Source organism: Paramormyrops kingsleyae, chromosome 1, assembly GCF_048594095.1.
Source record: "Paramormyrops kingsleyae isolate MSU_618 chromosome 1, PKINGS_0.4, whole genome shotgun sequence".
NCBI classification, from domain to species: Eukaryota; Metazoa; Chordata; class Actinopteri; order Osteoglossiformes; family Mormyridae; genus Paramormyrops; species Paramormyrops kingsleyae.
Window position 1 is genome coordinate 3,214,278 of NC_132797.1, and position 27,887 is coordinate 3,242,164.

The following is a 27,887-nucleotide window of genomic DNA, read 5'->3' on the forward strand; positions in this document are numbered from 1 at the left end:
ACAGGCCACAGGTATGGATCACCATCATCAGCACCATGCATGCCACCATGCAACCCACCACAAGGTGGCACCATCAGCCTGCCTGCAGTCTTTCCATTATTGTGCCAAACCACATCATTTGAATATAAAGAAAAATGTGTCAGGGACAGACCTAAAAAAAAAGAACTTTAACCACTCTTACCTAAATAAAAAAAGCTATCTTATATGGTGCAATGTACTGTTAATGCACAACATATGAATGTCTTCTATATGTGTAATAAAATCATTAATAAAATGCTACTCATTTTCCCACGTCCCTCACAGAGGAAATGCAATGAAACCGCAATGCTATTAAGAAATAACTGGTGTCACACCGCGTCGGGCGAGCAGGGAATCAGGAAGACGGGGTTTATTAGATAAGGCAAAAACACGGCACACTACGTCAATGACGGAACTGGGGATACATACTTTGACGTGGACTTAAATACACAGGACTTAATGAAACAAGAAGAAACATATAACATCGGGGTTTCACGTGAGGTTAACGAGGGGGCGTGGCACACGGAAGGATCGTACGAGCCGGGCGTGACAACTGGCCTACATATTCCTAAGAATCCTAATTTATTTCAAGTAAATAGTGTGTAACAGGAAAAGCAACTTATGTACATTTGAACTGACTGCATGAAAATAAAATATTTAGTCAGCATACAGATATTCCACTTTCCCGTTTACTCATCCACAGCTCAAACACAATTACAGTATCAAGTTTGCTGGTACAGCAGCATAAGGGTAAACATCCTGACCTCGACAGGATGGTGGTAAGATACCAAGCCATGAGCGTAAATTACGGGAGATGGGTGGAGTTATAAACCTTGCCAATAATCAAAACCAGCCCCCCCAAATAATCACAAAATGAATGGAGTCTCCCCAATGTTCAACCCAAAGTTACAGCCTTGTGGAAACCTCAACACACAAAAAACCAAAGAACTGTTCGTGGAATTCAAAACTGAGCACAGGGCCCTTTATAAACGTGGACAGGAGGCAGAGAGAGTCCATTTTTTAGTAACTAGGGGGTCACATCACAGAGATCTTTACTTGGTCACTGAACACCTTCCAGCTAAAAAAGAAAAAAACAGCCTAACCCAATTGTCTAAGCTTGTGGTCAGTGTGTAAATGTAGCAGGTGTTGATTAAATGAAATCTAATCAACATTATTAATTATTATTAATTCACTCAAAATCTGTATGTTTTTCTGTTAGTAATTAATATGTATATCTGTTTATGAGAAAAGAAGGGGAGAAAGTTTCATTTCTTGATGAGTTCTGTGTGCGTCGCTGCTGTGACGTCATTGACGTGTTGCGCGCTCTTGCTTCAGTCCGCGGGAGGTCTGAGCAGAGCGAGGTATGCGTTTTGTTCAGTCCTGTTCGAAAATGTGTAAAAAGAGAAATAATTACTATATATTTTATCTATGTATTATTGCGATAGGTAAATGAGTTATGCGAATATGTTGTCTTTCCTTAGAACCGAATTTAAAGTTGTTTTACCTGCAAAAGTGTAGTTTTAATCGAGGGAATGCAGTGTGTCGTTGTCTGCGTAAAAGTTGGCCTGTGAAGCGTGACTGCTGATTTTTCTTCTGTGTGTGAATGTTTAGCAGGAGCAGGCAAGATTGCACAACGGATAATTAACTGCATGTTTTCTACTTATGCAGGTACAATTTTTTATGTATTTTTATGATTTCGTTATATGTGTTCAAACTTAAATTGGTTTTATGTTTATATAATATGCTGGAAACTTTGATTGTATTAAGAAAAGTGTTATATACAAGATATATTTTGCAGATACGGTCATGTTGTACTGAAGTGATTACTAGTTACTACTATTTTCTTTATATTACAATTACTTCTTGTAAATACAAATCCTCTGTATTGTGAACTCTTGCTGCAGTCCGCGGGAGGTCTGAGCAGAGCGAGCAGGAGCAGGCAAGATTGCACAACGGATAATTAACTGCATGTTTTCTACTTATGCAGCGTAAAATACAACTGATCCAGCAGATTGACTCCGGTGTTTATTTCACAACATACAACACAACGCAGAGGGGTAGCCGAGCCGGTTACATTGGTGCCGTGACTCGGATAAACTTTCTATCCACGAATGGGAAGAGCAAGTTGATGTATATCTAAGGAAGAGAGGTGTGCCCACAAAAGAGCAGGCTCAGGAAATGATGTCACGACTTGGAGGGAGAGCAAGAGACATAATCAGAGTCACATTACGCAGTAACCCATCCCTAAAACCTGGTGAAGACCCGAGAGTTATTATCGACATTCTAAAGCAGCACTTCAGTGAACTGACGTATTCTGCAATGCCACTTGCTGACTTCTATAGTACTCTACCTACAGTGGGAGAGAACGCAATGGATTACTGGATTCGTTTGAATAAAGCGGTTGACGTGGCAGAAGATTGTTTGAAAAGGCAGGGCCGCAACCTTGAAGATCCAAGTAAAGAGGTGAGGATGATGTTCGTCAAACATTGCCCGGATCCAGCTCTCTCTGCCGTGTTAAAGTTCAAAACGGCGGATAAGTGGAAAGCTAGTGAGATTCAGGAACGCCTCGACGAGCATCAGACACAACTGAGGATTCAGCAACAACGGGCTAAATCAAGACGTTCAGATGTAGGGAGATATGCTACTGCGAATGTACAGGCTGCTGCAATTGATGAATCTATCCAGGTGGGTACTTTAGCAAGTCCACAAAATCAAATGGAAGCTGTGGGTGGTGTTAGTACATCGCCTGGTAGTACCAGTCTGCAGAACCTCATTGCTCAGCTTGATCGTGTGTTAAGGCAGAACCACCAAGCGTATGGGGTTCAGACCCCATACATGTCAAGTGGACCTCAGCCATTCCGAAAGCCATGTAGAGTTTGCGAAGCCACTGACCACTCTACTGCAATGCATTGCAGACGTGATGGATTGTGTTTATCTTGCTTTAAGCCAGGACATTGGAAGAGAGAGTGTCGCAAACCAAGATCTGGGGCCAGTGGTCCTGGTATGCATACGAGCCAGGGGCAGCCGTCGTTAAACTAACAGACCTGCATATGGAGAGGGGATGTGTGGGTGGACAAAATCAGACCCTCGACCAAAAAGATGTTGATTGGGAGTTATGGTATGAGAACACAACCGCAGCTAAATCTGAAGGTGTTCAAGTAATCGTGCAAAATTCACAAAGAGTTGAACTATTCAGTGATCTGTTTTATGCCCCTGTGATCGTGAATAAAACATTTCATGTCAAAGGGATGTTAGATTCTGGCTCCATGGCTTGTACAGTAAGTGAAGACACTGCATCTTGTATGCTTAAAAAAAATGTAATCACTCAAGACAAACAGTTGAGTGAGCAAGTCATCCTAATCGGTTGTGGGGGTCATCAAACCCACCCTAAATGTGCGTATGAAGTGGAGATAGATGTGTATGGTACACAGTGCATTGTTCCCATTCTTGTTGTTCCAGGGCAGAAGGATGACCTCATCCTTGGATCTAATGTCATAAAGTATCTCATGCATGAGATGAAAAGCAGCAAGGATTATTGGAGGGTGACTGCTCAAAACGGTGACGTGTCAGAGGGCTCCGACACTTCTCTATTTCTCGATATGATGGCAGGGGTGACAAGATGGCAGGGTGCCGAAATCCCTAGTAAAGTCGGGACTGTAAAGCTGACTCAGGCTGTAACACTCTTGGCTGGACACGAGCATCTTGTGTGGGGTAGACTGCCGAAAAACATCCTTTTGTCCCCAGGAAGCACAGTGATCGTCGAACCCACATCTTCAAAGTCCATGCCACGAAATATTCTAGTTGGACGGGTGATTACATCCATGTGGAGCGATGGATATATCCCCATGAAGATAATGAACCTTTCTGGTCAGCCCGTAACTTTGAAGAGGAATTGCAAACTGGCTGATGTGTCACCCTGTGTGGCTGCTGAAGATTTCACAGTTTTCCAGAACACCAGTCAGGTAGAGACCAAGGATCAGTCAGCAGCATATCCTCAATCAAACTGTGCGGATCTTGAAAAGAAGCTCGCAGAGGTTGGCCTAGAAGGAATAGATATCAATTTCTGCCAGATCAGTCACTCCACCCAACAGGAGTTAGTTCAGCTTTTAATTAGCCATAATGACATTTTCTCAAAACACGCTTTGGATTGTGGTGAGGCAAAAGGTTTCTCTCATCGCATTCGCCTGATTGACGAACGACCTTTTCGCCTTCCTTACCGTAGAGTTCCACCAGCCCATTACCAAAAACTGAGGCAAGCCCTGACAGACATGGAAGATCAAGACATAATAAGGAAGTCTACCAGTGAATTCGCTTCACCACTGGTAATGGTCTGGAAAAAAGATGGCAGTTTGAGAATCTGCACCGATTTTAGGTGGCTCAATGCCAGGACTCTAAAAGATGCGCACCCACTCCCGCACCAGTCAGATTGTTTGGCGTCTTTGGGCGGGAATGTTTATTTCAGTACTATGGACCTGACTTCAGGTTTTTATAATATACCTATGCACGAGGAAGACAAAAAATACACCGCATTCATCACACCACTAGGTCTACATGAATATAATCGCATGCCACAAGGCCTATGCAATAGTCCCGCTTCTTTTATGCGGATGATGCTGAGTGTTTTTGGCGACCTTAACTTCACCCAGCTATTGTGCTACTTGGATGATCTACTAGTATTTGCAGCCACTGAGAAGGAAGCTTTGAGTAGGCTAGAAGTAGTATTCCAAAGACTCCGCCAGCACAATCTGAAGCTGAGCCCAAAAAAGTGTCACCTTCTGCAAACTTCTGTGAGATTCTTGGGGCATGTCGTCAAAGGGGGTGGAGTTGCTGTGGACCCAGGAAAGGTAGAGGTGATCTCCCGCATGACCACGTCTGACCTCATGGAAGATGACAAAATTACTCCTTCAGCAAAAAGAATCAAGTCCTTCCTGGGAATGATCTTTTATTATCAGCATTTTATAGCTAACTGCTCTGCCATTGCTAGACCTTTGTTTGTCCTCACTGCTGGTCAAAAGAGGAAATGTAGGGGAAAGATCACCAAACAGGCTGGTACCTTTAGAAAATTGAAAGCCTCTGACTGGACAACAGAGTGCGATACAAGTTTCAGCACTCTAAAAGAGAAGCTGTTGAACTGCGCAGTCTTGGCGCATCCGGATTTTTCGAGACCCTTCATCCTGTCTATAGATGCTTCATTAGATGGGTTGGGGGCGGTATTGTCTCAGATACCCCTGGGTGAGGACAAAGCGAGGCCCATCGCTTTTGCAAGCAAAACGCTTACTACCTCACAGAGACGATACCCGGCTCACCGTCTAGAATTCTTATCCTTGAAGTGGAGTGTTTGTGAGAAGTTTAGTCATTGGCTTAAAGGAAACACTTTCACCGTATGGACGGATAACAATCCGTTGACATACATAATGACTAAACCAAAATTAGATGCCTGCGAACAACGCTGGATTGCAAAGCTAGCCCCTTACGCCTTTGAAATACGACACATAGCGGGAAACAAGAATGTGGTGGCTGATGTACTTAGCCGTGACCCTTTTACGAAGACGATCAGCCATAGGTTGCTCAGTGAACAGTATGACAGTCTGCTGTCAGAGGCTGAAGGAGTTAGCGAGGAAGGGATCCAGGACACATTTAGACTAAAGGTTTTATGTCACCGCCAGGAATCAGAGACTGACCCAAGAGAAATTCTTCCAGTAACTTGCTCAGGTATTTGTAATGCTGGTGAAGTAAATGCCCTCTGTGAAGCACATGACAACTGGGAACTAGCAGCAGAGTCCAGAGCAGTGCAGTTGATCCAGTCTGTTCAGCAGTTCGCATCATCAAGTCTGGACACGTTATCGGAACTCTCTATGCAGGAACTCCAACAAAAGCAGGAAGAAGACCATAGCATAGCGGTGGTTGTCCCTTTTGTGGCTCGCAAGAGAAGACCTTCCAGACGTGAAAAAGCAAACCTCAGCCCAAGTGCACTCTCTCTCAGTAAGCAATGGGATAGACTTACATTTCTGAATGGTATACTCTATCGAGTGACCAAAGATCCAATGAGTAAGCAGAAGCGATACCAGTATGTGCTTCCCCAAAGTCTTAAGGCTAAAGCTTTGAGTGGCATCCACGACCATGTGGGACATCAAGGTCAAGCAAGGACGCTTTATTTAGCAAGGCAGCGGTTCTATTGGCCTAAGATGGAGCAAGACATTAAGTCCTATGTTAAACATTGCCAAAGATGTATTCTCGCCAAATCACCTGAACCATCTGCTAGAGCCCCATTGGAGAGTATCATAACTTCAGCACCCATGGAGCTGGTATGCTTGGATTTTTGGAGTGCAGAGGACTCTAAGCAAAACTCTGTCGATGTCTTGGTAGTGACGGACCACTTCACGAAATTGGCCCATGCATTTCCGTGTGCCAATCAGAAAGCTAAGCAGGTGGCCAGAAAGCTATGGGATCAAATTTTTTGTGTTTACGGATTCCCTGAACGTATACACACAGATCAAGGTGCTAATTTCGAGAGTGGTTTGATCGCAGAGTTACTTAATTTGTCAGGAGTTGCTAAATCGCATACAACAGCCTATCATCCAATGGGCAATGGAGGAACTGAACGATTTAATAGGACCCTAGGATCTATGCTGCGTTCTTTGCCATTAAAAGCTAAACATCAGTGGCCCCAACAAATTCAGTCCCTAACGTTTGCTTATAATGCCACTGTGCACGAAACGACTGGCTTTCCACCCTTTTACCTTATGTTCGGCCGCGTGCCGAGACTTCCGGTAGACGTGATGTTTAGGCAAGTATTGCGAGACCCCATGGTAGTGGACTATAGTAGTCACGCCAAGACACTGCTCTCTCACCTTCATGAGGCAGCATCCATCGCACAAAGGCATTCTACCAAAGAGCAACAAAAACAAGCTCGGGGTTATAACAAAAGAGTAAAAGGTACCCACTTGAATGTTGGAGATCGTGTACTGATTGCTAATAAGGGAGAGAGGGGGAGGAGGAAACTTGCTGATAAGTGGGAGGCAACCGTCTACGTAGTCATCAACCGGAACCCTCGGACACATACCTACATGGTGCAAGATGGAAAAGGGGCTACAAGAGTTGTACATCGCAATCTCTTGTTGGACATTAGTTTTTTACCTGTCCAGATGGAATCTGGAGGGACCGGTAATTCACATCTTGATGGAAATGATGATGAACGGGGGTCAGTCGCCCACTCACAGCCCCAGGATCTTACAGATTGTTTGGAGAGTGAAAGTTCAGAGAGACGAACAAGTCTTTGGGTGCTGGATGACACAGAACGTTCCCTGGGTCAGAGCTCACAAAGTGAAACTGGATCGGTACAGTTCTGTTCTGAGGGAGAACAGCAGAGGCAAGGTGATGATTGCTCTGAGAAGCCCTCTGAGGATGAAAGTCCTATGACAGACCTTTGTAATAGTCAGACGGGCTGTTTCAATTCCAATAGTGACAGAACCACTCCCATTATAGAGACAAGAGACATGTCTAAACTTGAACAACCTAATCAAGAGACTGGAAACCTAGCCACTCTGGGTGTTGAAAATACTCAAGAAAGAGCCACACGTGCCGGTAGAGTGGTCAAAAAAGTCAATCGTCTCATTGAATCTATGACTCAGAGACCGTTAACACTTAAATCAATTACAACCACATTGGGTAGAAAGTCCCAGTCATTACTCACCTTGTTTTAGAGTTATTTTATTGTTCAAGTTCATATCCTCCGAGATTTTCTTTTGACACAGCTCAATCCCTATGTTTATGAACCAATTCGTTTGATATGATTTATAGATGTGATATAATTGACCAAAGATTTGCGATTTGAAACCTGGTATGGTGTAACAGGCATCATTTTATTCTGGGAGGGTTTTAAGGCCTGATCACCCTTGAATTTCTCTCAACCTTTTTAGAAGGTAGCGTTTTTAAGCTGAAATAGGTGGAGACAATTTGGTTATCTTGGTCAAATGTTTCAGTGGAACTGATTAAGTTGTGCGATTTTGGTGAATTCAGAAGGGGGTGAATGTAGCAGGTGTTGATTAAATGAAATCTAATCAACATTATTAATTATTATTAATTCACTCAAAATCTGTATGTTTTTCTGTTAGTAATTAATATGTATATCTGTTTATGAGAAAAGAAGGGGAGAAAGTTTCATTTCTTGATGAGTTCTGTGTGCGTCGCTGCTGTGACGTCATTGACGTGTTGCGCGCTCTTGCTTCAGTCCGCGGGAGGTCTGAGCAGAGCGAGGTATGCGTTTTGTTCAGTCCTGTTCGAAAATGTGTAAAAAGAGAAATAATTACTATATATTTTATCTATGTATTATTGCGATAGATAAATGAGTTATGCGAATATGTTGTCTTTCCTTAGAACCGAATTTAAAGTTGTTTTACCTGCAAAAGTGTAGTTTTAATCGAGGGAATGCAGTGTGTCGTTGTCTGCGTAAAAGTTGGCCTGTGAAGCGTGACTGCTGATTTTTCTTCTGTGTGTGAATGTTTAGCAGGAGCAGGCAAGATTGCACAACGGATAATTAACTGCATGTTTTCTACTTATGCAGGTACAATTTTTTATGTATTTTTATGATTTCGTTATATGTGTTCAAACTTAAATTGGTTTTATGTTTATATAATATGCTGGAAACTTTGATTGTATTAAGAAAAGTGTTATATACAAGATATATTTTGCAGATACGGTCATGTTGTACTGAAGTGATTACTAGTTACTACTATTTTCTTTATATTACAATTACTTCTTGTAAATACAAATCCTCTGTATTGTGAACTCTTGCTGCAGTCCGCGGGAGGTCTGAGCAGAGCGAGCAGGAGCAGGCAAGATTGCACAACGGATAATTAACTGCATGTTTTCTACTTATGCAGCGTAAAATACAAGTGATCCAGCAGATTGACTCCGGTGTTTATTTCACAACATACAACACAACGCAGAGGGGTAGCCGAGCCGGTTACATAATACCGTCTCACAGAAAGCAGCTTCGCTTACTGCGTGACGATGTGGCACAGTAGCAGTGGTGGAACAACTGCAAGCAAGCCCCCGGGGCAAGACACCGATCGGGCCCCCCCTCCCACGCACACACACGTGTACGCATACTGTATGTGGCGGCGCTGAAACGAGTTTAAAGTCTGGGTGCAAGAACACAAAAAACTTAACGAGAGAATTCGACTGTCCCTCACAAAAACTGTAAAGTTTTAGTGGCTAAATTGCGTTTTCTACGACTTTTCAGACAGGAGGAGATTTGTTTGGCTATGCCTAGAAAACAACGTTGTTACCAGTGTGGAGACCGTCAGAGTTTTACCAAGGACAAAAATTCCACCTCCAGCTGCCTGCCCATCTCATCCATTTCTGTTGCAAAAATTACAGTGTACTGTCTAAGTGAATAGGGTATAGGATAATTAATGTGCACGCACCGTCTTTCTCATTCTCATAATGCGTCCATGCCTCCGGGTATAGCCCATTCAAATGTCACGTAGCCTAACTTTTTATACAATTTAGACAGCACAGAATCATTAACCCACTTTAACGCATTTATTTATACAACCACATATTTCCCACATTTTGACATCAGTGATGCAGTGAAGATAGTCTCTTTATTTCTTGACGCCAAAATTCTGTCATAAAATACTACCTATCGAGACGTGCTATCGAGCCTTTCTGCGCATGTGCAGTTCCACCGTTTTGGGATTAGGGTTAGGTTTCTGGGGTTACGGTTAGGGTAAGGGTTTTAGGGGTTGGGGGGGTTAGGGTTAGGGTAAGAGTTAGGGTTAGGGCTATCGATTAGCACTACGGTAGCATTTTTCGACAAGGCAGCATATATCGACAGAACACCGGCACCTAGTTGAGCTGGCTTGCTCCGTTAAGTGGCTGGGTTAGGCTAAACTATATACATTTTTACAAAGACTACAATAAAACATCCCGAAATATGTAGTCTAACTAAAACGCAGTTTAAAGAAGGTAGCGTACCTGGCGAATTTGCAAACAAACAAATTAAAAGGTCCACGACATATAATCGGGCTATATACAGCCGTCAGACTGACGAGGACGTTAGGCAGCCTTTAGATCTTACCCATCATGCACTGCAGTTTTTTTTGCAAATTCCTGAAACGGAAAACCATTAAATACAAAAGGAACAGCTTAGTTTGACTTCAAAACATTACTATGTATTGCATTTTAAGTTTGTTATAGGGATTTTACAGATGTTTTTATTTATTTAAAATTACACCATACACCCACCATAATAAGAATGTATACCAAAAATGACATATATATAAAATCGCAAGTCAGACTGGTAATTTAAGTAATATATTTTAATTGTCAAAATTTTAAGAGTAATATCAGCGTAATGTTTTGTGTATTGAGTATATGGTATATTTAAGTCAAGGGAGGTGATGTTACACTTATATAATTCCTTGGTAAGACCCCACCTAGAATACTGTGTGCAGGTTTGGTCACCATACCTCAAGAAGGACATTGCTGCCTTAGACAAGGTGCAACGAAGAGCTACGAGAATGATTCCTGGTCTTAGAGGAATGTCTTACGAGGAGAGGTTAGCGGAACTGAATCTGTTCAGCCTTGAGCAAAGGAGACTAAGGGGGGATATGATTCAGGTCTATAAGATTCTAACGGGTCTGGATGCTGTTCAGCCAAATGACTATTTCAATATTAGTCTAAATACTAGAACTCGTGGCCATAAGTGGAAATTAGCGGGAGAACATTTTAAAACAAATTTGAGGAAGCACTTCTTTACACAGCGTGTAGTTAGAGTATGGAATAGTGGAATAACAACTCTGAGCTATTAGTTAAGTCTCCCTTGATGGGCCGAATGGCCCCCTCTCGTTTGTAAATTTCTTATGTTCTTATGTTCTAAGTTGACTGGTAAACTTTCAGAGACAGGTAGACAGTAGCTACACAATACCAGAAATCCGCAATGAATTATCTATGACCTGTTATACAGCTAACAACGGGAAAAAAGAAAAAAACAACAGGTACCTATGGTTGTGTTTAGTCAATATCATAACTTCTAATCATAGCTGTCAAGTCTCCCGTTTTGGTCGGGAAACTACCGTATTATTATTTTCCCGTAAATCTCCCGTATTATAATATCATTTAAAAAAAATTCCTCTGCCTCTCCAAACTGAACTGTCAGTAGCCTCGCGAGAACTGCCACCTGCAGTAGCCTGCAGGTCATTTACAACATTAACCAGGTCATAAATGCGGAGGTTAAAATGGCAATGCTGTGTGCCAAAAACAACGTTACTTTCACCTTCTGTGATGACTTTAACAAGGATACAAAGTCTGCAACAAATCAGTATAATAAGTTTAGGAGGAGTTTTTACCCACAAGCAGTGAGACTCCTCAACCACAGCACATAACGGACAACGACACACACAGTCTTCTACTATCCATTTCCATAACTTATAAAATATCTGCATATCTGCACTTTATGGCACATCTACAGTGAGATTATATCTTCACAGTGCAATTTATACTTCATATTTATACTTTCACAGTGCAATGTTATGTTATGTATACTATGTGTACTATATATACTATATATACTATATAGGACTGGACGATATGGCAAAAATTTATATCACGATATATTTCTTAATTTTGGTCGATACGATATAATTCCGATATCGATATGGACAATATTAAAAAGCCTCAGGAAAAAAACTGCCGAGGACACACACAATGGATGTCTGCAAACTGAATTTGCAAAGTCTATAATACCTCCAGGCTCCTCCTATTAAAATTATATAATTTTTTAAAAAATAAAGGTTCACTTTTTATTTGTATTTAGCCTTTACAAACAAGAAATGTGAAATAAACTATCAAATAAATAAAACTCTCAGACTCAGCTTATTAACAATAATATATTTCCATTTAAACTAAAACAGGCTGATTATACTGTATATTATATGATACAGTATATATGTATATCGAAATATCGGAAATGTCAGTAAAATGTTTAAAAATCGTATCACCGTTATTGAAAAAAATTATATCGCGATATATATTGATATCGAATTATTGTCCAGCCCTAATACTATATATACTATATGCACTTTGTCTTTCTTTGACTTATCATTCTGTGATGTTAGTACTTATCCCGGGGTACTTTTTGCCAGAAAAAGCATTTCACTGTATGTTGTAGCAGCTATAACTACATGTGACAAATAAAGAATCTATCTATCTATCATTAGTGAATGCCAGAGAGCCACATGAGTGAACAATTGAAATTAAAAGAAAATGTGTAATGAAAATAAAATGTAAATGACAATTGGTTATTTTAGATTTCTTGTACACCTGTCTTAAAACGTAAGGGATGCTGGAGCTTGGTTGGGGTGGTGGGATGGCTCACGCTAGGTGCTGGAAAATTTCCCTTATTTTCAAATCCAAAACTTGACAGGTATGCTTCTAATCTTCTTTCCATGGATGATGGCAGAGCCGCCTCGCCAGTAACCCTTCTTACTCTGCTCTCTTGCCTTTTTTACTAAGGGCCACAATTTGCCCCTGGCCGCTTTATCTTCCAGGGAGAAAGCTTCAGTAATATGGAGATTATTGTCCCTGAAGATCTTAGAATTCCTCTCCCTCCAGGTTTGGTCACGGTAATGCCTCATAGAGAAGAAGAAGATGACCAAACAAGGGGGACCATCTTTTCTTTGCAGGCCAAGGCAATGTACAATGTCCAACCACCTCCTTTAGCTTGTCCCAAACTTTCGGTGCTGCATTCTCCAAAACATTTATGATTCTGATACTATCTCTGTTTTATCTTTATTTAATTGAATTATTGCATTCAGTAATAAACCTTTTCAAGGTACAGACACAGTGAATCCATATGACTATAATCATTAGTGAAAGAGCTAAATAGATCTGGGTGCTGTCTGCATAGCTATGGTGAGCAACCTTGTACTCTTTGAAAATCTCACCAAGTTCAATCATGTGCAGGTCGAACATCCAGTGGGCCAAGGACAGATCCTTGTGGGACTCTGTACATAACGGCAGTTTTCTCTGATTCATAATTGCTAATAGAGACAAAATAAAAAGCATGATTAAATGATGTGTTGCTCTGCAGAGGACCTAAAGGACATGCTGAATGCCTACATCGCTTTCATCCATGAAAAGTGGCCTGGTCTGGTGAAGATGGTGAGGCACCCAAAGCAGTTGGGACTGGCTGTAGCTCGAGTGTCGGGGTGGGAGGTGGCTACTGGAGATGTGGTGGCCATCCTTGATGCTCACATTGAAGTCCATGTAGAATGGTACGAACAGCTTCCATTACCCATACAGACCCATTGCCATGAAAAACACTTTGGATAAACACTTCAGGAACTTGTTCTGTCTACCTCTGCAGGGCAGAACCGCTGCTGGCTCGTATCAAGGACAACCGAACTTTGGTATTGAGCCCTGTTTTCGACAACGTGAAATATGACAACCTGGAGGTCATCCCTTATATTGCAGCAGCTGATGGTTTTGACTGGGATCTCTCGTGCCGGTATGAAACATTCAGACCCGAGTGGTATAAACTCAATGATCCATCTCAACCTGGCAAGTGAGTAACACAAAGACTCTTTCCCAGTGAAACATCTATTGCAATCTCTATAATCCAGCACTGTGAAGCAATCATCCTGTTATTCCTACAATAAACACAGTTTTGTAATGTAAGGGTTAATGCACGACAAGCCACACTTGAAGTGCCATGTTACTACATATTTGTATGTATAGACAAAATTTTCACGGAAATACATTTATATTGCCACCGTTGTTAGTTTGTTAGTTATAAGCCAGTCGTTAGTTCGAAATTGGCCGGTGTTAAACCTAAAGACCGACTTTTCGGTACAAATGTGTAGTAACTGTAGTATAAGTCAGTTAACGTACTTTAGGCTATACATTATGCACTTTAAACACACAGCTGCCTGATAAAGAAATGTAAATACATATCATGAGTTATATTAATTTAGCTTAATGTACCTTTTGCTATTAAATTGCATTATGGGTAAAACCCAGTTTATTTACTTACAATTTATTAAAACTGGACTTGCGTGCCACTAGGATAGGCATATTAAAGAGGACTGTAAAATATGACTGGGCTACATTACATCAGTAAATCATTTTGGTGTTAAATCACTGACCATAGGTCTGGTCCTTAGTTGGAAGAACTGTTAATTGTGTAAGTGATTTGTAGCAGTTACTTCGTTTTTATACTTTACATTTATTTTTAATTGTAGTATACTTCTGCAATTTTAAGTAACAAATATAATAGCACATTGATTTACTATGGTTACAGAAAATGAATCGACATACTTCTGACCAATCAGATTGTAGAATTCAGCAGTAATGTGGTATAAATATTTCCCTTCTGATTTCCAGGAGTCCGTCCGTCATGGGAATTCTTGTGGTCGACAGGCTTTTCTTTGGAGAGATTGGATTACTGGATAAAGGAATGAAAGTGTACGGTGGGGAGAATGTGGAGCTGGGAATTCGTGTAAGTTCAATGGAAGTGATTAATCAAATCATTTCATAAGTTATTGATGAAGTGAAGTTGGTGATTCATAAATCATGTAAAACATACAGAAATATGCAAAGGTCTTAGACACTCAAAGACGATGTTTAAAATGACCTTCATGTTGGTATAAAACTATGATATTATGTCTGTCAAAATGTGTCTGTCAATGTCATTGAGTTATTTAACTATTTGAGTTAATTAGTTAAGAGAGCAGGTGGTGAAACGTAGCGGGTACGTGGAATGGCTGAGGTGCCCCTGAGGAGAGGTTTGGGAACCAAAGTGGTGTTCATCTAGCCGTCCAACAAGATACACAAACTTTTTGCAAAAAAAAATAAATAGCTTCAAACATTTTCCTTGACTGGCTAAGACATTTGCACAGTACTGTAATATATATTAGCTACCAATATACAACCACTCCTTGTTTCATTCTCTGCACGCGCATTTATGACCTAATTTCATACGCCTCACTACAACACAAACCGCAGTGAGACAGATCTCTGAAGTATAATGTACAAAATGTCGTTAAAAATTTCCACTTCCTGAAGGATAAATTCAGTATGGAAGACTGAAGAAAAGTCATAAGCACAGTCATGGTCACGCTTAGGCTACTGTGATTTTCATTTAGCGACCATTTTTCATAATGACCTGGAGTGTAATTCCCTAAAGCACAGTTGCTAACTACATTAGCAATTTACATAGTTGGAACCGTGCAACTGAATGGGTCCAACTACGTAAGTTGCCACCAGGAGCTTTCGGGAAACATGCCCCTGGTCACTGGAACGGAGTTTGGTCACTAAACGAGGAGTCCTTGTAATGTTATATCTCAGGCTTGTGTGTCTCCTGCTGCAGGTGTGGTCGTGCGGAGGCAGCATAGAGGTGGTACCCTGTTCCAAGATCGCCCACATAGAGAGAGCCCACAAACCTTACCAGCGCGACTTACGCGACACCATGTTGAGGAACGCTCTGAGAGTAGCCGAGGTCTGGATGGACGAGTACAAGTCAAACGTTAATGTGGCCTGGAACATTCCCATTAAGGTGAAGTAGCTATGGCGAATGGGGCTGGATGCCAGTGGTCTTCTCACATATTTCCGGGCTTTCCATTAATTTTCAGCTTTCTGTTCCCGTCTGCTTGCCTTCAGGACCATGGCATTGATATCGGCGACATCTCAGAAAGGAAGCAGCTGAGGGAGAGACTGAAGTGTAAACCCTTCAAGTGGTACCTGGACAATGTGTATCCAGCCCTGGAACCTCACACTGGCCGCATTGCCTACGGCACTGTACGTAATGCTTGGGGAAATTCTGCCGTCGTATTTACAGCTTGCTGGATTTTAGGTGCCCTACATTATACCTGAGGCATGTTTGTCGTTTTGCATTATCACATGAGGGAAAGATTAAGAGGCCATTTAGTGCCCAGAGGAGTGGGTTTATTTACAGTGTGGGCAGGGCAGTGAGGCTGGTTAGTAGGAAGGTGAAGTGTCTGGTGCTTATCAAATCCATGGGCGTTGCCAGTCTGTCAGACAGCATCTGGTTTAGGAGATAACGTTACAACAAGTACTGCTCTCACAATGCCCTGCTTGGCCAAGTTGGTGAAAAGAAATATGTGAGAGAGAATAACAGGGAGGGGCAGGACAGGGAGGGGTAGGACACACCTGCCCCCCCACCGGACTGTGAATGTGCCCTGCAGAACCTCGCTGCATAATTGAGCTTTGGAGCAATACAATGCAGCACTGCAGCACAGAATTCATCGCAAAGACTGTCATCATGACCTCATGCCCACAGTACCCGAGGAACAAAGATTATATGCATAACCATTGGGCTGCTGTTCTTTTTTTGCAGTTTTGTATGTTCCGATATCAACAAGGAGATGTTATTGTCATCAGCATTGGTGAACTTGGTCAACAGTTGGCTGACAGTTAGTTGGGCTCGACATGGGCGCGCTGGAGCAGCCTTTGAATGAGAATGCCAAGGGTCCTGTGGCTCTGCATTCACTGCCAGGTTGCTCTTTCTGGGGCATGTCTGGGGATGGAGAACTACTGAGCCCAACTGGGGATATAGTCAGGCAGTGGAAAGTATATTTTGAGGATCTCCTGAATCTCACTGATGTGCCTTCCTCAGAAGTAGAAGAGCTGGAAGACTCAGATGGGGACTTACCCATTTTTGTGGGTCACTGCAGTAGTCAAACAACTCTTTGGTGTGAAGGCTCCGGGTGTGAATGAGATTCGCGCTGAATTCCTGAAAGCCCTTGATGTTGGGTTGTCTTGGCTGATATACCTCTTCAATATTGTGTGGACGCTGGGGACAGCGCCTTTGGATTAGCAGACTGGTGTGGTGTTCCCAGTTTTTAAGAATGGGGACCAGTGGATGTGTCCCAACTTTAGGGGGATCACACTCCTCAGCCTCCCTGGGAAGGTCTAGGCTGGGGTACTGGAGAGGAAGGTCCGTCCATTGGTCAAACCTCACATCCAGGTGGTACAATGTGGATTCCGTCCTGGTCGCAGAACACTGGACCAGCTCTTCAACCTCACAAGGATACTAAAGGGTTCATGGGAGTTTGCCCAACCAGTCTATATTTGTTTTGTGGACTTGGAAAAGCTATATGACCATGTCCCTTGGGGGGGTCCTGTGGGGGATCAGATCCCTGTACAAACGGAGCGAGAGTTTGGTTCACATTGCTAGCAGTAAGGCTGTCCTTTGTCACTGACTCTGTTCATAATTTTTATGGACAGAATTTCTAGGTGGAGGGGGTCTGGTTTGGGGACCTCAGGATCAGATCTTTGCTTTTTGCAGATAATGTGGTCCTTTTGCCGTCATTGGGCATGCACTGGGGCGGTTTGCAGCTGAGTGTGACGCGGCCAAGATGAGGATCAGCACCTCCAAGTCTGAGGCCATGGTTCTTGACTGGAAGAGGGTAGATTGCCCTCTACTGACGGGAGATGAGTTGCTGCCACAAGCAGAGTTTAAGTATCTCAGGGTCTTGTTCATGAGTTAGGGAAGAACGGAGCAGGAGATTGACAGGCGGATCGGTGCAGCGACGGCTGTAATGTGGACACTAATGTTTTGTCATGGTAAAGACGGAGCTGAGCTGGAATGAAAAGCTTTCAATTTACCACTCAAAACGTTCCCGAAGGAATAAAATTGTGGTTACAAGTGGCACAAATGAGTTTCCTCTGTGGGGTGTCTGGGCTCACCCTTAGGGTGAGGAGCTCAGACATTCGGGAGGGGCTCAAAGTAGAGCCGCTGCTCCTCCAAACTGAAAGGAGCCTGGTATCCGACCCCAGATAAGTGGCAGAAAAAGGATGGATGGATGGATGGATATACATGATTTTTTTGTAGAATTTTTAACATGGCTTATACACTAAGAACACTGGCAACCTCACCAGGGACAGCCCAGTCAAAAAGAAAGGACATTCTGTAGAATGCTGTATGTAGATGTGCGTATATAGACCACAGACACGCACCAGCTGTGTAGCGATTAGTCTGGTTCCTTTATTCAGTACCCGCACAATCCAATTCCTTTCTTTTTACTTCCCTATCCCAGCCTGCACTCGCCACTGATGTCATTTCCTAAATAGGGATGGTTTTCGTGGTATCAGTAGCCAATCTACATCCCCCTTCTTGAAGACTGAATAACGTGGGGGTTCCATATGCATAGACTCCCAACAAATGTTAGAAGGGTGAAACATGCCAACAGGACCATCGCAACCCAAGTGGAAAAGTAGGAACACATATATGTCACAAAAGTAACAACTCATAGAATACAACAGTTAACAACTCAAGCACACATTAGCGTGCCACGGTTCAAGAGTAGACCATATAGTCCTTGTATCTTGGGTTGGGTTTCGATACTCTCCCCGAGCGTGTGATGACTACAGGTTCATCTGCCTGCACCACTGCTGGTTCAACAATAGCGGCCCTTGTGTCTGGTGGGGGCTCCGCAGTGGTCGATGAAGATCCAGCGACAGCAGGAGGGACGAAACTCTCAGGTGTTTGGAGGAGGTAGCGCCTGTTTCTCACATAGTAGCATCTCCATCCCGGACCTGGTAGCTGTTAGGCTGCCGTGCTCGTCCAAGTACTGTTGCTAATCTGTCATATCCTCTGTATGTTTGCACTCGTACTGTTTGTCCTGTGTGCAACGGGACCAGCGGTCTGGCTGATCGATCATAGTGTGCTTTTCCCCTCTGTCTGGCCTGCATTAGAGCTGCCTGAACTTGAGTTTCTACCTTGGGGACATACATGACCTTGGTCATGGGAATGAGTGCCTTGGTGCGCCGAGAAAGCAGACGTTGGACTGGCGATGCCAGTCCATCCCTTGGAGTGTTGCGTAGGTTCAGCAGAGCTCCATACATGTCTGTGCCATCGCGTGTGCATTTCTCCAGCAGGTGTTTAGCTGAGCGCACGGCTCTCTCAGCTAGGCCATTCGATTGGGGATGGTAAGGGCTGCTGGTGACATGGCAAAAGTCCCATTCCTTGGCAGATTCCTGGAACACCCTACTTGTGAATGAAGTAGCGTTGTCAGTCATTAGTTGTTGTGGGGCCCCATGTGTGGCGAAGTGGCGTTTAAGTTTGTTTATCAAGGTGGCACTGGTTGTGTTAGGGAGTTGGTCTATCTCGAACCAGCCAGAGTAGGAATCAACCAATGCAAGGTAAGCTTTCCCCTCCCATTCAAAGACGTCTGCTGCAGTGAGAGACCACGGGAGATCAGGCACATCATGAAGGTGAAGGGGCTCTTTTGTCTGGTGTGGTTTGAGAGCATTGCAGGGGGCACACCGAGAAACACTGTCTTCAATATCATGGTAGATGGTGGGCCAAAACATGGTTTCCCGGGCTCTGCGCTTTGTCGCCTCCAGGCCAGGGTGACCCTGATGCAACTGCTTCACATAATAGTGCTGCAGCGAGTGGGGAATGATGAAGCGCTGACCACGGAGAAGCAGACCGTGGTCAGTTGTGAGTTCGTCTCTCATGGCATAGAACGGCCTCAGATCCTGTGGCAGCTTCTTCGATGAGTCCGGCCAGCCAGCACAGATAACCTGTGATAGGCGCATGCAAAGTGGGTCAACCAGGGTCTCACGTCTGAGTTCTTCGATCCTCCCTGAGGAAAGAACTTCAACCAGCATAACATCAAAGTCCCCGATAGCCGCCGCCTGGTCAGTGGAGGGCAGGTGTGCTCGGGAGAGAGTGTCCGCTACATACAGTTCTTTGCCTCTTGTGTAGACGACATGGAGATCATAACGCTGCAGTTTCAGCATCATCCTCGGGAGTCGCGCAGATGCTGAGTGTAGGGGCTTCCGTAAGATGGTGATCAGTGGCTGATGATCAGTCTCGACCGTCACAGGTCTGCCATAGATGTAGTCGTGGAACTTTTGGCAAGCAAAGACAAGGGCCAGGAGCTCCTTCTCAATTTGAGCGTAACGTGATTCTGTCTCTGTAAGGGCCCTAGAAGCAAATGCCACTGGTCTGTTGTTCTGCAGGCAAACGGCACCCAACCCATGTTGTGAGGCATCCGCAGATAACACAACAGGCTGGTGCACATCGAAGTAGTGGAGCACAGGAGGGGCAGTGATGAGTTCTTTGAGTTTGGTGAAGGCGGTCATGTGGTGTTCCTGCCAGCTCCATGGCACATCCTGATGCAGGAGTTGTCGTAGAGGTGCTGTGATTGCGCTGTAATTTGGGATGAACTTGGACAAGTAGTTAGTCATGCCCAAGAACCTCTGGAGTCCATGTTTGTCGTCTGGGGGCACCATGAGACGGATAGCAGCAGTTTTGTCAGGGTCGGCCTTCACACCCTGGTCAGTGAGTAGATGGCCCACATACCCTCTGACACTCGAAAGCGGCATTTGTCAGCATTTAGCTTGAGGTTGACAGCACGTGCTCTGTCCAGGACCTGGCGATGGCGTAAATCGTGCTCCTCCACTGTGTGGCCCCACACTAGGATGTCATCAACAACGATTGCACATGGCTGCCCTTCAAAGAGTTGCTCCATGCACCTTTGAAAAACTTCGCTGCCAGTGGAAATGCCATACGGCATACGAAGAAATGAATAGCGACCCACAGGGGTCATGAACGTAGTTAGCCTGGATGACTCCTCACTGAGAGGTATCTGCCAGAAACCACACCTTGCATCGAGGATGCTGAACACCTTGGCCCCTGGCATGTTTGCAATCACCTGTTCAACAGTTTTCATAGGATGGTGTGGCCTGAGAAGTGCTTTGTTGAGGTGAACCGGGTCGATGCACAGTCTTATGCTGCCATCTTTCTTGCAGGCAGCCACCATTGCTGACACCCACTCAGTGGGCTCCTGGATCGATTTGATGACTCCCAACTTAGTCATTCTGTCCAGTTCCTCAACAAGTTTGTCTTTCATTGCCAATGGTACTCGTCTGGGTGCACATATTGTGGGGTGCACTGAGTTATCCAGACGCATGTGATACACGACAGGCAGCTTACCTATAGTGCTGCAGTCGAACAGATCTTTGTATTCAATGAGCTCTTGGGCCAGTTGCTGAATGGCATGCACCTCTGGCCCAAGGCGTACAAGACCTAACTTGACACTGTCATTGAGACCTAGTATGGGTTTCACATCACTATTTAAAACGTAAAACTGTAGTGTCCCACATGTGAAAGTAATGTCTGTGACACCAACAGTCTCTATTACCTGACCTCCATAAGCTACAAGGTTGACCTTACGCCTGTGGTCAATGCGAGCACCGGGGTCAACACGCTGTAGTAGAATGTTTGATATTACGTTACATCTAGCTCCTGTATCAATCTTGAGCTTCAACTGCTTATCATTGTTTTCCATGGACAGGTTAGTGAATATCTCACCTCTCTGTGCTGGCATCTCTATGCTTTCACAGTAGAACAGGTCTGCTGGTTCTTGGGCTGTCTGCGTGTCAAGCTCATTTATCTTGTGTGCACACCTGCTCCTGCTTGCATTGGGTTGTGATTTATTGAACTGGGGTGAGGATTGCACTGGCCTGGCATGCAACTTAACTGACCTGCAACACTTGGAGAAGTGGTTCCACTTCCCACATGCGTTACAACGTTTGCTGTAAGCAGGACAACTGCTGCGGTCAGATGCATGATGCCCTCCACAATTAGAGCATGAGATTTGTATTGCACAGACCTCTGCTTCTTTCTTTAGCTCTCTGTTGCCCTTTTCCGACTGTTCGTGCAGCATGCAGATTTCAATAGCTGCGTTTAGAGTTAGTTTTTTTTCTTTCAATAGATGTGAGCGGACGCTGTCGTTTTGAATGCCGCACACTAGGCGGTCTCTAATAAGTTCGTCATGTAGCGTGCCAAATTCGCATTTCTTTGCAAGCGTTTTTAGCGTGGATATATATGACTGTATCGTCTCGTGCGGCTTCTGGCACGTTGTATTAAATGCGTGCCGGTCCACTATCACATTTTTTACAGGAAGGTATAATTCTTCAAATTTCCTCACCAGGACATCGGAGTTCTCTGGGTCCTCTCCCTCCGCAAAAGAGAAAGTGTCGTATTTATCCAATGCATCAGGACCAGCGAGATTTAAAAAGGTGTAAGCGTTTACTTTCTCGCTCGCTGCTGATAGCCCGGCGTTGCTGTACACGCGCCATTCGCGCTTGAACTTTACCCAGTTGTCGGCGATGTTTTCATCAAAGACGAGCGGGTCAATACGGCGTAGTCCTCGAGCCATGTTTCGGAGTAGCTGTCTTCTGACACCATGTAGATGTGCGTATATAGACCACAGACACGCACCAGCTGTGTAGCGATTAGTCTGGTTCCTTTATTCAGTACCCGCACAATCCAATTCCTTTCTTTTTACTTCCCTATCCCAGCCTGCACTCGCCACTGATGTCATTTCCTAAATAGGGATGGTTTTCGTGGTATCAGTAGCCAATCTAGACTGTAACATTATACCCCCCCACACAAAAAATAGATAAATAAACAAATGTTGAGGAAAAAATGGCAATGTGGAGTTTGCATGTTCTTCCAGTGCATGCGTGGGTTTCCTCCCACAGTCCAAAGACATGCAGATTAGGTCAACTGGCAACTCTAAATTTCCCATAGGTGTGACTGTGAGTGTGGTGGACTGGCGACCTGGGTGGATTGCCCAGGGTGTACCCCACCTCTTGCCCGAAGATGCTGGGATTGGCTCCAGCTTCCTTGCGACCCAGGTGGATTAAGCGGTATAGATGATGGATAGAACATCTATTACATTCTCGCTGCCCAATGAAAACCACTCAGGCCTTTGTCCACTATTTTACAATCGTGATTTTCTGTAATAGATGGAATTTTCCCATTCTCCTGTCTACTGATAGCATCTGACATATAATTGAACAATGGAACGATGTTTTATGACGTCATCTATTTAATTAGTATTATTACTAGTATTTATGTTGTTTAGTTAACATCTCTATGCATGACAGTGGTTTGTATGGATTACTTTATATCGCTGATTTTAACAACTTAATACTGATAGTCTCACAGTTAGCTAACTAACAACACTGTAAATTGTCAATATAAACCGCCATTAAATGCTTTCTTCTTGACACCGACATTTTTGCCTCCCTGACAACAATCCATGTAAGTCCATTTGAAACATTCAATTTCATTTGAAACCGTGCACTGACGGCTGTTTGAAGATAAGTTTCTATTTGTGGTGCTAATTAAGGGCGTCTCATTAGGCTGTTTTATGTACATTTTGTAAAGTTGTTTGAGAAAATGTGTTTTTTTCACACTCCATTTTTTGCAGATGTGTGTTTTTAATTAGACAGTGTTTATGTATTCCACGTTTGCTTTTTTTTTGCTGTTAATTATTAAATTAAGCTCATGAGTAATAACTAACATTTTTATGCTGCCTATTTCAAACCGGCAGATATCTAATGACCTAAAGAGGGATTTATGCCTCGATCAAGGAACCATCCCAGGAAATTTACCCATAATCTACGGATGTCATACACATGCACCACAGGTGTGTATTAAGACTGAGTAACTATAAGCTTCCTTTATAAGCAGACATTGGGGCAGAGACCTAAATGCTCACAGGACATGTTAGTCTGCCTGAGGGCTGGGTTGTAATACGCTGCTTTAACTGTAGACTCACCATTGTCGTAATTGTTCATGAACTGACGTCAAATCATATTTTTAATAATTTCTATGAATTTGTGACTACTTGATCATCCTGCAGTTAGCTCATTTATTACTAAACATAAATAAGGTCACTATTTCTTCATGTATTCCATTTCCACTGAAATTTCACAAGTAATAAACCGATATAGTAGCACAAACATACTCGTAAGTAGTTCAATCAAATTTCGTTGAAAAATGGGGCTGCACTGCAGCCACAGACCTCCGGTGTTGGGAGTTTGGAAGCAGCTGCCAGCTCTCTGCATGTCGACCAGCTGCTCCCTGCGCTGCAAACAAACACACGAGAGCCGTACCAGGTGTCAACACCGGGGCAAATTCTGACAGACACCTTGATCAAAATGAAATTTTGTACTGGACAAATGTAGCTAAAATACTTTTTTCTTTTCTCAATCAAAACATTTTGCCTCAAACACATCTGTGCATGTACGAACAGGTGGACGGTCCTCGAGCGGAAACAGTGTAACCATAAGTTCCTCCCATTTGCACAGCGCTGTAACTTTTACTCGAGTGGACAGATCCACATTGGCAACCTGGTGTCACACAGGTCTGAGAGTCAGCGCTGTCTCGTCGAACTCGGCGTGGGACAGTTGCCCGGTTTGTATGACTGCACGGAGGCTCAGAGTAAGAACTTCCACATGCTGTGGGACTTCAAACAGGTGATTTTACTGTTTTTTTCAGATGGCATGGCAACTACTCCCCTTATATACATTTAAATCTGCTTAGATGATACATAAATGTATTATTACAGTTTTTCTGAATTGCTAATGCACACTTCCTGAAACCTCCCAAACTTTTCTCAGAACGGTGAACCCAGTTTTCAAACTAGATTCACAAAACCTTCGACTCATCTTGCAAAATCTGCTGGAGGTCACTCATCAAGCCTGTCAGTACATAAACACTACTGAGCAGCCATTACACACTGCAGCAAGAAAAAACATGAAAGTACTACCAATGAACAATGTTGCAGTAACATGATTACTTTGGATGTGGTCTTTTGCATGTTGAGCTGCAAAATCGGAAACTGGGGAAAAAGAAGAAAAAGTCATCTAGCTAAAATGTTTGTGTACAATTATAACATAGAGCCATATGTAATGTTTGCAATATTTGGCCTTTGTGGCCTATTTTTAAAATTTTGCATCAAAGTTTGCCAAGGTGCAAAATGCGTTGTGATGAATGAGAATGTTTAGAGGTTTGCAAAATGGGCGACTCAGATCTGAACAGTGTCTAACTACAAGTTGGGATATTTTCTACGATGCAATAAAAACAAAAATCTGTGATTCTTTAATTCACATGAATCACATGAATACAAAAGTACAAAGAAAAGACTTTCAACAGATTCGCTGGCCGGCTTAATTGAGTTTTGTAAATATCCACAACGTTAGAATTTGATGGCTGCAACAGTTGGGACTGAGGCATATTTACCATTGTGTTACATCCCCTTTCCTTTAATAACACATTTTAATCATTTTGGAACTGAGGATACTAATTGTAGTAATTTTGCAATTGGAAATTTTGTCCATTCAAGGTTTCAGCTGCTCAGCAGTAAATGGTCATTGTGTCTGATTGAAGCTCCTCTTCACAATGCGCCGTACATTTTCAGTAGGAGATAGATCTGGACTGGCAGCGTTTTTATCTTTAGCATGGAGAAATCAATCTTGTTTCCAAAAACAAGCTGAAATCATCTGACCACAGCACACGGATACACAATCTTTTGGTCCAGCTTATATTTGCTTGGGCCCAGAGGACTTGCCAGCGTTTCTGCATAAAGTTGATGTATGGCTTCCTCCTTGTGTTACAGTTTGAAGTTGCATTTCTGCATGCAGAGACGGACTGTGTTAAGTGATAATGGTTTTCCGAAGTACTCCTGTGCCCAGGTGGCTGTACTTGTCAGATTAGCATGACAGTTTTTGAGACCGTGCCGCCTCGGGGCTCGAAGATCACGCACAACCAACAGTGGTTTCTGTTCTTGCCTTTTACACACTGAGATTTCTCTGTATTCTCTGGATCTTTTCACAATATTATGTATTGTAGATGTTGAAAGACCTAGATTCTCTGCAATCTCACATGTGAATGTTCCTTTTGAACTGACTAATAATTCCCTCACAAATTCTGACACAAAGGGGAGAGTCACGACCCATCCCTGCTTGCAGAGACGGAGCCTTTGATGGATGCTACTTTCATACCCAGTCATGATACCACACCTGCTACGACCCACCTGCTTATTGTGGCATCTTCCAAACTGGTGTAACTGGGATATTCTGTGCACTGTTCACTTCTATCCCAACTTTTATTGAGTGCTGAAAATCTTTTCTTTGTACTTTTGTCAGTTAACGAAAGGTTCACGTGAATTAACAAATCGTGAATTTTTGTTTTTATTGCATTTTAGAAGGTATCCTAACTGAAAATGGGGTTTGTTGGTAAACATAAGAACATAAGAACTATACAAACGAGAGGAGGCCATTCCGCCCATCGAGCTCGCTTGGGGAGAACTTAACTAATAGCTCAGAGTTGTTAAAATCTTATCTAGCTCTGATTTAAAGGAACCCAAGGATTCAGCTTGCACTATGTTACCAGGAAGACTATTCCATACTCTGACTACACGCTGTGTAAAGAAGTGCTTCCTTAAATCCAGTTTGAAATGTTCTCCCGCTAATTTCCACCTATGGCCACAAGTTCTTGTATTTGAAGTAACACGTAACACTGATTGGTTTCACCAAATGAGTGACTGATTGGATGAATGAGTTTTGTTCCTAGAATGGGGTTTAGCGTTTTAGCAATTCAGAAAAGCTGTAATAGTTAGATCCAGAATGCTCAGGGCGATTGCTTTCCAAGGTTCCTGACAAACCAGGTGTGGTCCTGGTGGCTGTTGCTCACTCCCCACACTGCCAGTTTTATTGTAGGTATGTATGTGTGGTGGGTTTGTATGGGCAAAAGTCCAGGGCCAGTTTGTAATCCCAGTCCAGCTCTATATGCATATCATTTGAGAAATGTGTTTCTGGTAAGGAACCACCACCGAGCTTTAAACTGTAAATATCAAAAATCATAATCTACACATTCTGCTAGATCCATTAGCGCTATGTGTTAATCCCACCCCCCCGCCATGCGCTAATGTACCTGCTGTCCTTGTAGGGACAGGCGATAAAGAACAGGGGCACGAACAGATGCCTTGAGATAAATATCGGTCAAGGCTCCAGTTACCAGCTGGTCATGCGGGAGTGCAGCGGTCAGCACTGGACGATACAGCATAAGATCAGGGATTTCTGAACGGGAGGTAAGTGTGCAGCGTGTTGAATACCAAAGCACATAAGGAGGCTGCCGTCCCATTTGGCTGATGCCTCTTGTGTTTAAAACTGAGATTAAGGGCTTTACAAAGAAATGAAAAGAAAAGAGGGAGTGGAAATTTTCCCCAGCTAATGTAAAACAAAATACACAGTGAGATGGGCTGTCATATGTCACCTGTCATATGCTCACCTTACAATGTCTTTCTCTAGCTTGTGTCCAAAGCAAACAAACCTGAGTGGACATGTTTGCAAAGCAAGCAGATAGACAAAGGTAGGATACATGACTATGGCTGCTTCTTCAGAGGCAAACCTGTGCTGATACGCGAGTCACAGTGATTCAGACAGAACTAAAATTTGAACCAAAAGAGAGTTTTATATGCATTTCTGAAGTAACCATTTTAGAAATGGCCATACTATTGGTCACTTTACTCGGGAATGAGCGTGTATGAAAAATGCGGTACTGGGAGGGGTAAATCAATGCAAAAATATCTGTCCGCCCAGACAGGCAGCCCTATCCTCCCCCAGCATTGACACAAGGTGGCTCATATCAGAGTTGTGGATATTACAGCTCTAGAGCAGTTTCTCCCCACCGCAAATCCAGTCCTCGGGGACCCACAGACAGTCCCTACTGGGAGCAGGGAGGAAGCGAAAGCATGGACTGCTGCGGGTCCGAGAACCGGATTGGGAAACACTCCCTAGAGAGACCATGTAAGTTCTCCTTTTTAACTGGGTCACTGCCTAGGTCTGCGAGCAGAGAATGACCAGAGGACCTCCCTGACCAGTCTATCTGGATGAGGCTCTGTCCGCCATCAGGAGAGCCGTCCGCAGCATCATTGACCGGACCCCAGCCAGACTTCTCATCCTGGTCGACGACTGCAGCGCCAATCATTTCTTACACAATAAACTGCATTGTATAATAATGATATTTTCTGAGGGAT

General features: G+C 43.4%; 1 protein-coding gene across 1 annotated transcript; it reads left to right on the top strand.

Moving 5' to 3' along the window:
• The first annotated feature begins 1,157 nt into the window (after positions 1 to 1,157).
• Positions 1,158 to 27,869, top strand: LOC111838695 (probable polypeptide N-acetylgalactosaminyltransferase 8). The gene is made up of 9 exons (XM_072715996.1): positions 1,158 to 8,581; positions 13,115 to 13,298; positions 13,391 to 13,588; positions 14,407 to 14,521; positions 15,392 to 15,577; positions 15,682 to 15,819; positions 23,397 to 23,492; positions 24,157 to 24,324; positions 26,798 to 27,869. Exons 1-9 carry the CDS (start codon positions 8,563 to 8,565, stop codon positions 26,930 to 26,932), a joined length of 1,239 nt encoding a protein of 412 aa, XP_072572097.1. The 5' UTR covers positions 1,158 to 8,562; the 3' UTR covers positions 26,933 to 27,869.
• Positions 27,870 to 27,887: the final 18 nt, after the last annotated feature.